The 13,740-nt window shown below is 45.3% G+C and overlaps 1 protein-coding gene across 1 annotated transcript in view; it reads left to right on the top strand.

Moving 5' to 3' along the window:
- Positions 1-11,596, top strand: part of LOC144824689 (4-galactosyl-N-acetylglucosaminide 3-alpha-L-fucosyltransferase FUT6-like) — a 480,889-nt gene extending 469,293 nt beyond the window's left edge. Inside the window, exon 2 of the mRNA XM_078683719.1 lies at positions 9,827-11,596. Within this exon, the coding sequence (XP_078539845.1) occupies positions 9,835-10,896 (1,062 nt within the window). The 5' untranslated portion in view covers positions 9,827-9,834 and the 3' untranslated portion in view covers positions 10,897-11,596. The remainder of the gene's footprint in view (positions 1-9,826) is intronic.
- Positions 11,597-13,740: the final 2,144 nt, after the last annotated feature.

Raw genomic sequence — 13,740 nt, 5'->3', positions numbered from 1 at the left:
ATCCTCCCTGAAGTCAATGAGGAAACTCCACTGGTGAAAAATGTGCTCTCTTCTCCTGTGCTGCCAAAGTGGTGGGTGCGTAGGTGGTGATGGAGGTGGTCTCCTCTCAACTCCTAGTTGCAAAATTAGTACCACTTTGGTGTAGTTGAGCTTGCCAAACTGTTTTGTATGGCATGTCTTCTTGTACCAAAGCCGTATTTCCTATGCCTAGGTTGCAGATGAGTAGTAATTTTGATGCATAACAGGCTTTGCACGACACTTTCCGAAGATGCCTCACACATTGCCAAAACCATAAATATTATTCTATGGGTTTTACGAAAGACTTTATGGGGAAACACCTACCGTGAATATTTTAGTCTCTGAGTGGTGCAGTTCTGGGGCAGGTAATTCCCAACGCAGGCCTACCAAAGCTGACTTATTTAGCTGCATGCGGCAATTTGTAAATATGGAGTACTGCCTGCACTGTATCATAATTAGTGGCTCAATGGCGGTGCAGGCCTCTCAGCAGTTTGTTTATTATATTATAGTATGTTACTTATGTTTGTAGAGCATGCTTTCATACAAGAGGGTACCCTGGCACTGTGCAGGTGTGGAGTTTTGTCTCAAGAGCAGAATCATTTGAAAACCGTGGTCCTTAGCTTCTTGTGGATCTTAAGAAATGAGGAGGAGGCTCTGATGTCTAAAGGCAAGGTGTTCCACACTTTAGAAGCAATGTATGAGAAGGCTCAGTCTCTAGCTCTGATCCTGTACATGGATTGTATGTGTGTGAGTAGGAGTTCGACTGAGAAGAGGTGCCTGGCAGGTGGATGGAAAGAGATGGAAGAAGTTGTTAAGGTATGTTGGCCCTTTGTTGTGTAGTGCTTTGAATGATGAGGGGGAGGGTTTGAACTGTGAGTGCTTGTGTATCAGAAGCCAGTGGAGCCCCCTCAGGTGTGGTTTGATATATTTGTTCTATGTGGTTAGGTTGAATCTAGTTGCAGGTTTTTTTTCCAATGGTTTGTAACCTTCTGGTGAGATGTTTGGCTATTCCAGCATAGAGAGAGTTCCTGCTGGTGATAAGGACATGGGTGCTGGTCTTTCTGCTGTTGTTCAGGAGCCATTTGAAGATCTTCTTCAGCATCTTCATGGTGTGGAAGCAAGAAGCCATGACATGTTGAATGAGGCAGACCTGTCTAGCTTGTTGTTGATGATGATCCCTATGTTCCTGGTTTGCGATCTGAGCATCGTAGTGGGTCCTAGTTGACTTTAAGACAGTTGGACTTCAACCAGGTGGCTACTTCCATCATGCAAGAAGTGAATTTGTTCCTCGCATTGTGGGTTTTATTGTGAGGTACAGTATGAGTTGTGTGTCATCGGCAAAGGGGAGGATGTTGATGTTGTGGGCTTGGGTTACTTTGGCCAGTGGGGTCATGTATTTATTGAAGAGGCTCAGACTGATGTATGAAACTGGGGTACTGCGCAAATTGATTTTCGGGTTTCCCAAGAGTATGACATTAGGTTGACTGTTAGAGTTCTTTCCGTCAAGAAAGAAAAGATCCGTTGTAGGGCAGGTCTTTCAATGCCGTTCTCATGAAGGTGTGTGGTGAGGATACTATGTCAAATGCCATCTAAAGGTCCAGTAGGATGAGTGCTGCTATCTCTACTCTGTCTAGGATCTTGCAGAAGTTGTCTCTGGCTGTGATGATTGTAATTTCCATGCTATGGTTGGGTCTAAATCAGGACTGTGTGATGCCAAGGAGCTGGTGGTTGGTGAGGTGGTCAGTTAGGCATCTGCTGATTACTTTCGCAAGTACTTTGGCCAAGTATGGTAGGAGGGAGATCGATTGGTAGATGGTGAGGTTGGCAGTGTTTTTAGAGGGTTTCTTCAGCAGGGCAGTGACAGCAGGCTGCTTCAAGGCTTCTGAGAAGGTGGCTGCATTGATGCACTTGTTAAGGATATGTGTGTGAACTTCGCTGGTGCTGGTAAGACCTTGGTTGAAAGCTTGGTGGGGCAAGGAGCTGATGTGACTCCAGGCGATGGTCTTCATGGTTGTGACGGTCTCTTCTGTGGTGATGGTGTTCCACCAGTGCCGGCTCCTCCTCTAAGGCGGAGGAGTATTGCCCCACTGAGAAGGTAAAAAAGTTCTAATAAATTGATAATAAATCATTGTTATTATCATTTTACTTTTACGTCCTTGGTCAGCTGGGGCGGGGCTGCTCTGCTCACAAAGTAGTGCAGAGAAGGAGTGGTTTGCCCACTCCTAGTCATGATGCTTTAGCCGGCCCTCTCGGGCCAGCCTAACTGCTATGCACACTTTGTATGTTCTCCATGCAAGATGCATTACTGCCTGCATAAAGAACATGCCCAGCCTCCCATTCTCTGGCTGAGCACTGATCCATGGCGCTCAGACCAATCACAACACTGTATTGCAGCATTGTGATTGGCTATTGGGAGGCTGTGAGTTGGGTGCTTCCAGCTTCCTGCCGTGAAAGTGGGCAAAGAAGAGGACTGAGAGGAGGAGGTCTCAGCAGCGGCGGTGGCAGACTGTTAAGTATATTTTTATTTTCATTCCCTTCCCTCTCCCCCTCATGACCGCCCCCCACCGCTGTTAAATACCAGCCGCCATTGTGTTCCACCTGGTCAGAGTCTGATCTTCGGCTGAGACAAGAAGACTAGATGCGAGGGGTGATGGGTCAATTTGAGCCCAAGTTTGATGTAACGTTTGTAATGGAACAGTTTTGAGGTCATTCACTCAGTGGAGGCAATGGAGGTTAGTTACAGATTTCTTACTTGACAAATCTGTTGCATCCTGGTTAGATTTTTTTTAAAGATTTGTGTGAAATTGGCTTGTTTGCAAACTCATGATACAACACCTCTCACCATTGATTCTTTATTTTGTGTGTAATATCTGATGTCATGGTTTGAACTAAGCATGGGCGGATTTTGCGAATTGGCAATCCGCGAACTTGCATATTTACGGGTTCGCAATCCGCAAAATCCGCGATCTCTCGCGAATTTGCTGGTTTTTTTTTATGTTTGCAAGGGTTTCTGCCAGTTCGCGAGGGTTGTATACCAGTTCGCAATTGCGAACTTACTTGTCGGCTCGCAACGGCCGCGACTATGTTGTTTCTACGTCTGGTTCATCATCACAGGTTCACAGCACCCTCTGTTTCACCACTGCCACCCTCTGGTACACCCATGCCACCCTCTGGTACATCACTGCCACCCTCTGGTTGGTTTATCACTGTAGATTATGGGGGTGAAAAAAAGCAAGCACACCTGCCCTGCTTCAACTGACATGAATTAATTTGGGGTTGATTAATGTGTCACTGAATTTAAACTTCCAGTCTGGTTGGCACCTGCTTCCTTATCTGTAATTTGCTTTCTGTTGCAGTGCAATTTTTTTTCACAGGACCTTTGTGGCCTACTTGTAGCTATTCTCTGAGCCTGCTGTGAGGGTCAGAGCAGGGTCATAGAATAGTTGCAAGTAGGCAACTGAACTCTGAAGGGGCCCCTCAGGAAGCACTACAGGGAATGGTTACTAATGATAAGATTGAACTTTTGCACCTGCTGAGTGCTTTCAGTTTTGTCTGTAATTGCTTTCCTTTGCAGTGTAATTTTTTTAACAGGACCTTTATTGTATACTTGTAGCTATTCTCTGAGCCTGCTGTGAGGGTCAGAGCAGGGTCATAGAATAGTTGCAGGTAGGCAAATGAACTCTGAAGGGGCCCCTCAGGAAGCACTACAGGGAATGGTTACTAATGATAAGATTGAACTTTTGCACCTGCTGAGTGCTTTCAGTTTTGCAAAAATCCAAATATCCAGCAGCATCCACAAAAAGTAATCCTTCCAGGTCAAGATCCAAATCAACGTGACCAGCACATGAAGAAAGCACTGGGAGGAGCCTGCTGGACAGGAACAGGAAGTTGGAGATTGTGGGGCACTTCCTTCCTCCCACCCCCCCCCCAAAATGGACTCCTTGCAAAGAAAAAGTGCAGGCAAATGTCAACCTGAGGAGTTATTCTGATAAAAATCATAATTTTCAAGGTTTATGCTGCCTGCTGGTGGATTTCTTGTGCGAAATTGCAAATTTTGCAATCTCGCAATTGCGAGATTGTCGCTGCCCGCCGCATCTACGTGTTCGCAAGTGTTTACTCCCGCGAAATTGTATAGTATTCTAGTTGGCAAGTGCGACCAAGCAAAAAATCCGCTTCGCACGGATTTTACGAATTTTCGGCAAGTTCGCGAGAGTTCGCGGATTGCGAATTTGCCGAAAATCCACAAAATCCGCGAGCGGAACGGATTTTACACTCATGCTTAGTTTGAACTCATTCTGACGAAAAGGTTCTTACACATTAGTAAATATTTTACCTATTTTGATAGAAAAATTGGAGTTAAGGTTAGACTAGAGATGGCTCGTGTCTTATCGAGGTCTTTACTGTTTATTTTTATTGAAAGATTTTAAATAGATCATATGTGCTGTTTTTGACATTTTTGACCAGCTCTGTAATAATAATAATAATAATAATAATAGGGAAGCTTATAAAGCGCCTGGTTACGCGCTCCGGCGTGTCCCCGCGCTGTAGTAAGTGGAAACAGCAAGCCCTCAGCAAAGCTCAGAGAGCCAGTCTACTGCACAAATGAATGGGTTTTAAGTTTTCCCCTAAACCTTGCCTCCGACGGTTCCAGTCGTAGTTCCAGCGGGAGCTTATTCCAGCTCCTGGCTACAAGAAACCGGAAGGATCTGCCCCCATACGTGCCTTTTTAACCTTGGGGATCACCAGTAGACCAGAGCCAGATGACCTGAGGGCTTGAGCCGGCTTATAAAGAGTAATAAGGCTCTGTAACGGCTCAGGCGCCTTGCCGCCAATAATACGGTGGCACGTACATAGAGCCTTGAACTCAATTCTGCTCCTCACTGGGAGCCAGTGAAGTGTCTGCAGCGCGGCCTTTGAGGCAGATCTTCTAGGCAGCCTAAGGACCAGCCGGGCTGCAGCATTTTGTATCACCTGAAGGTGGTCAAGGCTCCTCACCGTAGCACCCAGATATAGGAGATTGCCATAATCCAGTTGGGCGGTAACCAGGGCATGCACCAGTATCTGTCTAGCCTCTATTGGCAGGAGTTCCAGCACCTTCCGTAGGCCTTTCAGGACCCCAAAACACATCCCCACCACCGACTAATCTGGGGCACAAATGTTAATTCCGCATCGAGCCATACACCCAGATTTTTGCTTGCTGACACGGTGTGGGAACCGGACCCAGACTGGAGGGCCACCATGACGATGACCATACAGACGCCCCCCCCCCCTCACCACGAGCACCTCCGTCTTGCTGCCATTCAGCCTCAGGCAGTTGGTCGACATCCAAGAGGCAAGCTCCTGCATACATGCTCTGAGGCTGTCCGCAGAAAGACCAGGCGCACGCGACAGGGAGATGACCAGCTGCGTGTCATCGGCATAGGACACAATACGCAACCCATAGCCCTCAACTATAGTTGCTACCGGAGACACATAAAGATTAAATAGAGTTGGGCTCAGGGACGAACCCTGCGGTACGCCCTGACCCAAGTTGACCACTCTAGAGTAGCAGTCCCCCTGCCTGACCTGGAAGCCCCGGTCCGTCAGGAAGGACTGGATCCATTTCAGCGCAGCACCCGAGATCCCACCCTCATTCAGACACTGCAGCAAGGTGTAATGTGCTACAGTGTCGGAGGCTGCGCTCAGATCTAGGAGGATAAGGGCCATAGTTTGGCCCTCATCCACCCCCTGTCTGATGGTCTCAACAGCCATGAGCAGAGCTGACTCCGTAGAGTGGCGAGGTCTGAACCTGAACTGTGTAGAGTGTAGCAAATTAGCTTCCTCCACATACTTCATCAGTTGGGTGTTCACGACCTTCTCCGCCACTTTAGCCAGATAGGGTAGCAGTGAGATAGGGTGAAGGTTCTCATTTTCTCGTAGCTGTTATTAGGCTTCTTCTGAAGGGGAAGCACTACCGCCTGTTTCCATCCTTCCGGCACCATATGTGTCCTAAAGGATACATCTAGCAGATGCCTAATATAGGGCTCCAGGATCATTAGGCTTTCTGTAAGCAGCTTCGGTGAGGCCGGATCCCTAGGGGAACCCGACCTTATCGATCTGCAGATTTGTCTTAGTGCCTCCGGGGGAGGGGTAGTAAAATTCTCAAGAGCATACAATCCCCTGACTTCCCTCTCCACCTCCGCAAACTCCGACCCTATTTTAATTTATCCCGGGAAAGGATGAGTAAATATTGGCCACTTTTTCAGAAAAGAATTCCGCAATCCGATTACAAGAATCTACTGAGCAATCCATGGGCACAGCGGAGGATTTGGATGAGGAAATTGCCCTGTAGATTTTAAACAGTTCCTTCGTAGAGTTTTCCGCAGCACCAATTCTTCCTGCAAAGTAGGCTACCTTCGCCCTTCTAATAAGTCCATGGTAAGCCTTCCTCTTAGCTTCATACTCTTGCTTAGCCTGGCTCAGAAAGGTCACCCTCCACTGCCTCTCGAGGCGTTTGCATTCCGCCTTTGCTTTCTTCATTGTACCAAGGGGCTGTTTTCTGTAAGCGTCGCCCATCGTTGTTCAAACAGAGTGGGGCAGTGCTATCCAAGGCCTCTGTTATACGTTTATCTAGGTTGCTCCTAGCAGTTTCTGCATCCATCCCACCTGGCCTCCCTCCTTTAGTTAAAGCATCATTAAACTTTGCCTGTGAGAATTTAGCCCGTTTCCGGCTCGGATAATTGGAGAGTGGCTGATTCTTGGTTGTAGCTCCCGGAATTCGCACCACAAAGGGCACAAGAAAGTGGTCCAACCAGGGGATCGGGACGGGAGGCTTTACCTCCACTTCCCCTCAGTTGGCAAATATAAGGTCCAGTAGGTGGCCCTGCTGATGGGTGGGGGCCTTTACTCTCAACTCAAACTGCAGCGATTGTAATTCCCAGCAGAAACCTGCCGCCCCTCTATCCAGTGGGTCTTCCAAATGCATGTTCAAATCCCCCAGTACGAGGAATTTATCTCTCCGTAAAGCAGCCTCCATAATACTCTCCACCAAGTTATCCGTGAAGCGGGTGTAGGGGCCTGGAGGTCTGTAAATCAGGATCCCTTTTAACATAGTGGCAGCATTCACCCTAATAGTGAAGGCACCTGCCTCACTATCCGCTACCGTTGTCTGTGTAATATAGTGTTTGTTTTGCCTTGTAAGGGATTTTGGTAACCTCCCTTGTTTATATGTAATGAGTTTAAAGCAGAATTGTTTACAGATTATCTCTATGTCTTTCATGAACACTTCAGGGCATATTTACTATTAAAGTGGCGAAGTGGGTGGTTAGGCCATTAAGGTTTACAACACGCTCCGTCTCTTTAGAAACGCAAGGCTGCATCATATTTACAAGAATATGGTGCAGCCCTGTGTTTCCCCCTGTGCAGGCACTAAATTCAAGAGTATAGCGCCAACATAGGCACCCTTGCACCCTAGTGCAAGTGTGCCTGCATTGCAGGAAAAGTTTGTGTATGTGTAGGAAGGTGTCCCTGCCTGCACATACACAATCTTTAAATTGTATTTTGTAAAGTCTATGTGTACTGCTCAATGCAGCAAACATAGAAGTTGCAAAACGTCATTTTTTTAAATGATTGTTTATGTGAGGGTAGGGAGACCTTCCTACACATAAACAATCATTGGTGTTTTTCTGTTTCCATCTGTGCTGCACAAAGCAGCACACATGGAAACAGTAAAAACGAGGATAAATTAAAAATGTCTCCTCTTTTTGCCAGGGTAAGACCAGATTTTCCCAGGTCTTCATTTTAGCACTGCTCCATATTACACCATCCTTTTAAATATGGGGCAGCTTAAAAATCAATGGGTGTTGCGGTGGAACGCCCACAGCAACACCCATCGCCCTCCCCTTTCACGCTAAGTTAAACATGAAAGGGTGTATTATTTACAAGGCAGGGGTAAGCCAAGTTAGGTGGCTTAACGCTGCCTTGTAAATAAGGCGAAGCCCATATCGATGTCACTAAAAGTGACGCAGCTTTGGCGATATGGGCTTGTAAATATGACCCTTCTTTCCTTGTTGAGTGGTGTTTGTTCATAGCTGATCATTTGTTGTCTGCATTTTTAATGTATCTGATTTTCCTTTGAAGACTTTGTGAGTGTCATTCAATGTATGCTGGGCCTTTTTCATAAAAAGATTTCACCCTTACTAGTTCTAAATATTTTGCTAGCTTGGGGAAATTAAGGTGAGAGTAAGCAGGTCCAGTTTCGTGAGGATATGAAACCATTTGGTAAACCGTTTCTCAGATCATAAATAGGTTTTAGTGAAGTATTGGGGCAAATGTCGACCAAAAAGAATGAGAGGAAGTGATGGTCAAACCCCACTTGAGGTGTAGTATTGGAAGCCCTGCTGTTTCAGTCGAATAATCAATCCATTGAGCGACTGTTGCTTGTAATGCCTTCAGCCTCTGTTGTATTCATGAAATCAAAGGCAGTCTTCTGTATTGAAGAAATACCTGCCTTGTGAATAGAGGGCTCCTCAAGCCACTTGATGAATTTGGCAGGACCACTTTATAGATGAAAGAAGCCAACTCTTTGATGAAAGCAGTCAAAACATTAGATGGTCTGTAAATAGTGATGTGACCAGGGTTTGGATTCTGTTCGACACCCATTATTTTGTAAGGAGGGTGGTAATTTTTAGACAAATAATGAATGATTGGTAAATTAAGGCGACTTCCCATCTTTAGTGATCGGAATTCTTTGGCACAGGATATTGTACTCTATTAGGAGCATAAAGGTAATGGCAAGACCAGCCGCAGGTCGTACCTAGATCTCCTTCTGACCTATAAATGTCAGATGGAGGAAGCCAGTAGCCATTCATGTCTATAGTGCACGCATGGGGGACGGTTGACCATTAAGAATTGCTGTGCACAGGAGTCAGTTGTGCATCCTTTACATCCACTGCATGCAGAGAAGTAGCTCTACCACTCATTCTTAGCCACAAAAGACAAAGAAGAAGCCACATCATCCATTTACTTCTACAGGACACATAGGAGGCGCCATCAGCTTCTCACTTGCCCGGTACATACAATGAGTAATTCCCTTTCAGAGTAAGCAGAATGGAAGGTACTAGCTATTGACATCCACCATGCAACACTAACAAAGAGGAATTTAACATCCATTCAAAACCACTGTGTTGACACAGGACGATCTACGTAATTCACACTCACAGTCTCTGCAGAGGGCAGCTGTGAGCTGTCATACACAAACACATACATAACCACATAAGATGCATGCCAGTCCTCCTGGTTTCCTTGATCTTTCCTCTGTGAATCTCAGCACTAACAAGCAGCCTTTTAAGTTGAGTTGTATCTTGGGGCTCCTCTATCTCCCTTTATTCTTCCCATCTTTCTCCTCTCAACCCATACAAGTCCCATTCCTAGTGCAGGGAATAGTTATCTGTAGAGTCTGTTGGATGAGAGAACCAAAAGGAAGAAGTGAGGGGACGTGCTCTAAAAGATAGAGTCAAAACTGTGTCATTTTTCTCTGCAGATATATTATTGGTCACAGAAAGTTAGTGAACTTCAGCATGTTCATATAGGGCCTAAGATGTGCACAGTCACAGGGAGACCTTAAAGAGCTGTGCCCACTGCAAGACATTGCTTTGCTCAAGTGTTGAAATGTCCCTGCCTAGGAGTGCTGTCATTGTCGCCTCTCTTCAGTGCCTGTACTAATGTCTTCCCCATGTTCTGTCATTCTCTCGAGCCATCAGTGCTTCTTCCCTTTGTTGCTGTTTATTGATATTACTTTCCAGTTACTAATCTCCTTTGTCCTCTGCAGGCGCTGGCATGGAGTCCAAGATACTGTCGCAGCTCCCTTCGACCAGACACATATTCTTCATCTTCTTGATACAGTTCATGATTGGCTTTTGTATATTCAGCTATGTTCGGATCTACGACGACACTAGCATCGTCATATGTCCTGCGACAACACCTGAGCTTAGCGATGAAGCCAAAAACAAGGTGGTCATCCTCCTCTGGACCTGGCCTTTTGGGGGACACTTTGACCTGGACAATTGTGAGGAGCTGTATGGAATCTCAGGATGTTACCTGACAGCAAACAGGAGCTGGTACGGGCAGGCAGATGCTGTTGTTTTCCATCACAGAGATGTGTGCAATTCTATCAAGCAGCTGCCCCAGGATCCGAGACCTCCCAATCAGCGCTGGTTTTGGTTCAACCTGGAGTCACCCAGCCACAGCCCCAGACTGGGCCTGATGGATAACCTCATTAATATCACCATGTCCTACAGACGAGACTCTGATATTTTCACTCCCTATGGTTGGGTGGAAACAGTTAAAGAACCTCAGAACTTCACCATCCCGCCCAAGTCGAAGCTGGTGTCCTGGGTGGTCAGTAACTGGAACCCATCGTCCAAGCGTGTGCAGTATTTTCAGGAGCTGCAGAAGCACATAACTGTAGATGTCTTTGGGAGGGGACACATCCCTCTGGTTAGAGACAAGAAATACTCCACCATTTCGCAGTACAAGTTCTACCTGTCCTTCGAGAACTCACAGCACGAAGACTACATCACAGAGAAACTTTGGAGTAATGCACTTCTCTCAGGAACGGTGCCCATCGTCCTTGGCACCACCCGCGAGAACTATGAACGTTTTCTTCCCGCGGAAGCTTTCATCCATGTGGACGATTTTCCTACTGTCAAGGAAATGGCAGATTACCTGAAACTGTTGGACTCCAATGATGAGAAGTACCAGCAATATTTTGAATGGCGACGCTGGCTTCGTGTTGTGGGTGAAACTAACTGGAGCACTCATTACTGCAAAGCCTGTCGATACATGGCACAGAACCAAAACTACAAGACCATCCGCAGTGTGGCAAAGTGGTACAAATGAACAGTCACATAGTAGAATTGAGAAAGATTCTGGCACAATTAGAGAATGGGGCCAATTACAATGAGTGCAGAGCACTTGAAACATTTGACCAACTCAAAAATAAGTTATATATAATTAATAAATATGTTCGAGACAGCCACCAACGTCCTCTACTAACCTTGTTCTCTACTATTATGACCTGGAGATGATCTGTCACCAAATCTCCCTCATCAGGACCCATAGAGAGGCTCTAGCTCTAGTCAAATTGCCAAATATATCACAAGGTTTGGCCAGGTGGTTTCATGGGAGAAGGGAGACTCTGCAGAAAGGTCTAAATCTGTAAGTGCAAAGTAGGGATGAAACATTCATGAGGTAGCTGTAGAGCTGTAGATCACAAATGCATTTTTAGGCATCAGACGATGAAAGCCACAGTCTCTCAGAAAATCAATTTCTAAATTAACATTATGTCTGAATACCGATTCAACCTGACTTCAAATGTGTTATGACTTGGCATAGTTGCTATGCATCCTCTCCATAGTTTGAGTTCCCTGCTGCTCAGCCAGTGTGTGTGTTAGTTCAAGGAATGTTGGTGAGTGCCCGGTTGGTGTGAATGTCAGTTGGTGAAAGCGGGCTCAACAGCAAGGGTGCTGCTGCTGGTGGAGGGGTACCTCAAACCTGTAAGCTGTAACTAAGTGGTATCTCCTTAAATAAACATACATCATATAACCTACAAAGGATCTATCTTTACTTATAACACTGGTGATGACTGGAGAACAAATCTACATGAAAAAGGATAAAATAGAGAAAGTCTACTGCAAAAACAAAGTGAGTGAAGCCTTAAAAAGAAAACATGAGACGCATTAATTGAAAAGTCAACACCCTGAGCTCCACCAGTGTCCCTTTCCATCACACAGCCTGAAGAGAGTGGTCTACTGAACTGCACATACTGAATGGCACTAATTGGCACTGACTCCATCCAACAAAAGGTACTGTGTGTTTTATTTACTACCTGTGTTGGTAGGCTTAAGGGCATGAGGCTTAAGGGCCCGATTCACAGAACTAACTTACGACAAAATCCTAAACTTACTACTTTTGATATTCACAGAAGGCATTTAGTAGTCTTAAATTAGGATTTTCTGTGGATCGGCCCCTAAGTGCGTAGTTTTTAAGGGTGCCAGTTTCAGGAGGATTGTCCAATTAAGACAGTGCCTGGCATGTGTACTGAATCATTAGCGGTGTGTAAAGAAACCTGAAGTAGGTACCTTTAAACTTTGAGTCAGATGCAATTATTGAGACTCGGAGAAATGCGTATTTACGAACGTGCTGGTAATAGTGAGTCTGCCGCCACTTTGAACCCCATCGACTAACGGCTGAGGATACAAGCATTTCAGATGCCTGTGGCCTTGCAGCCGTTAAAGAGGAAAGCTGTACAACTAAAGCGCATTGCCATGGAAGGTACATTTATAGGGGGAGCGTGTTGGCAAAGCGTATTGCCTAGTGAGATTTGAATGCGTGTGCTCATTTTGCGTTGCCAAGGAAGGCATTTCTACAACCACATGGCAACTTTGAGCTCTGATAGAAATTGACGAACATGAAGGGGGAAAAAAATGGACACAGTGAACACATGTAAGCACGACCTTGTGAGGGGTCTTGTGTTGGAAGGGGCAGCATTACATGGCATCAGGAGATGCAACTGCTGTAGCGCCTAGGGCCCATTGCCCTTTTCTCAATATTTCGGGCACTATACCTCAGAGGCATACAATTGGTCCACTGATTAATCCTTTAATTGTGCTGCGAGGGGTTGGATATAGAGGATTCACACCAGTTATCGAATGAGGACCCTTAGAATTATGCTATACAAATACAGGGTAATTGTCATGATGAAGACACAATCTAAGGGAAACTAGGCATTTCAGGTTGTGTAAATGATCAGATCATCCGGTAGATTTAGACCTTTAAACAAAGACACTTTAACACTTTAACAAGGTATACAACGGTAACCACGCATTTTTTACAACGCGGTACCGTTACCACGCTACTTTTACCACGCAAGTCGTTACCACGACTTGCGCTGGGGGGCGCTCCAGGATAGTAAATAGATTAATTTACTATCCAACTCCTTTCCCTAGAGTCCACGGGGACTGGAGTTGGAATAGTAAATTAAAAAATTTACCTCCAGCGCCCCTCCACGCAAGTCGTTGTAACGACTTGCGTGGTAAAAGTAGCGTTGTAACGGTACGCGTTGTAAAAGTATGCGTGGTACCGTCATATATCCCTTTAACAAGACCCATGTACACGTTTGAAAGGGCAGCTTCCCTGGAAGATGTTCCTGGTGTAACACATTTTGTATCCAGTGGTCCTTGTAAACTCTTGGGGAACTCTGACACAGGATACCGTTGCAATACATTTGAGAAACTAAGATATTTTCTCACAGAGACAGAGTCAAGCAAGAGGAAAGAGAAAATATGCATAAAAATCAGACAGGCCTATTTGAATTTAGGCAAATATCAGCAAGAATATAAGCATCCAAATATGCACCTTCATAATGAATTATGACATTTACATATCATTTGTGGTGCATGTATGCTCAAATCTAGAATTTTCCATTGTAAATGGCATGCGTACTAGAGTACTACTGCATTTCGAAAGTACCGATGTATATTAGTTTAGAAATGAGGTAAACTAAATCGTTTTTAGAAAATCTCATTAGTTCATTCATGCAGATTTTTCTCTGAAAGTTTCAGAAAAGTTGCAATTGGTATAAATGTGTAGCACCTGTTTTTCTTCACTTACATTGTGCACATGGTGCACATTTTTCACATAAACAGAAAGAACATGGAGTATTAAATCAAGCCTACTAAAATA

This window comes from Lissotriton helveticus, chromosome 3_1, assembly GCF_964261635.1.
Source record: "Lissotriton helveticus chromosome 3_1, aLisHel1.1, whole genome shotgun sequence".
NCBI classification, from domain to species: domain Eukaryota; kingdom Metazoa; phylum Chordata; class Amphibia; order Caudata; family Salamandridae; genus Lissotriton; species Lissotriton helveticus.
This window is presented reverse-complemented; position numbering and strand designations above follow the sequence as displayed.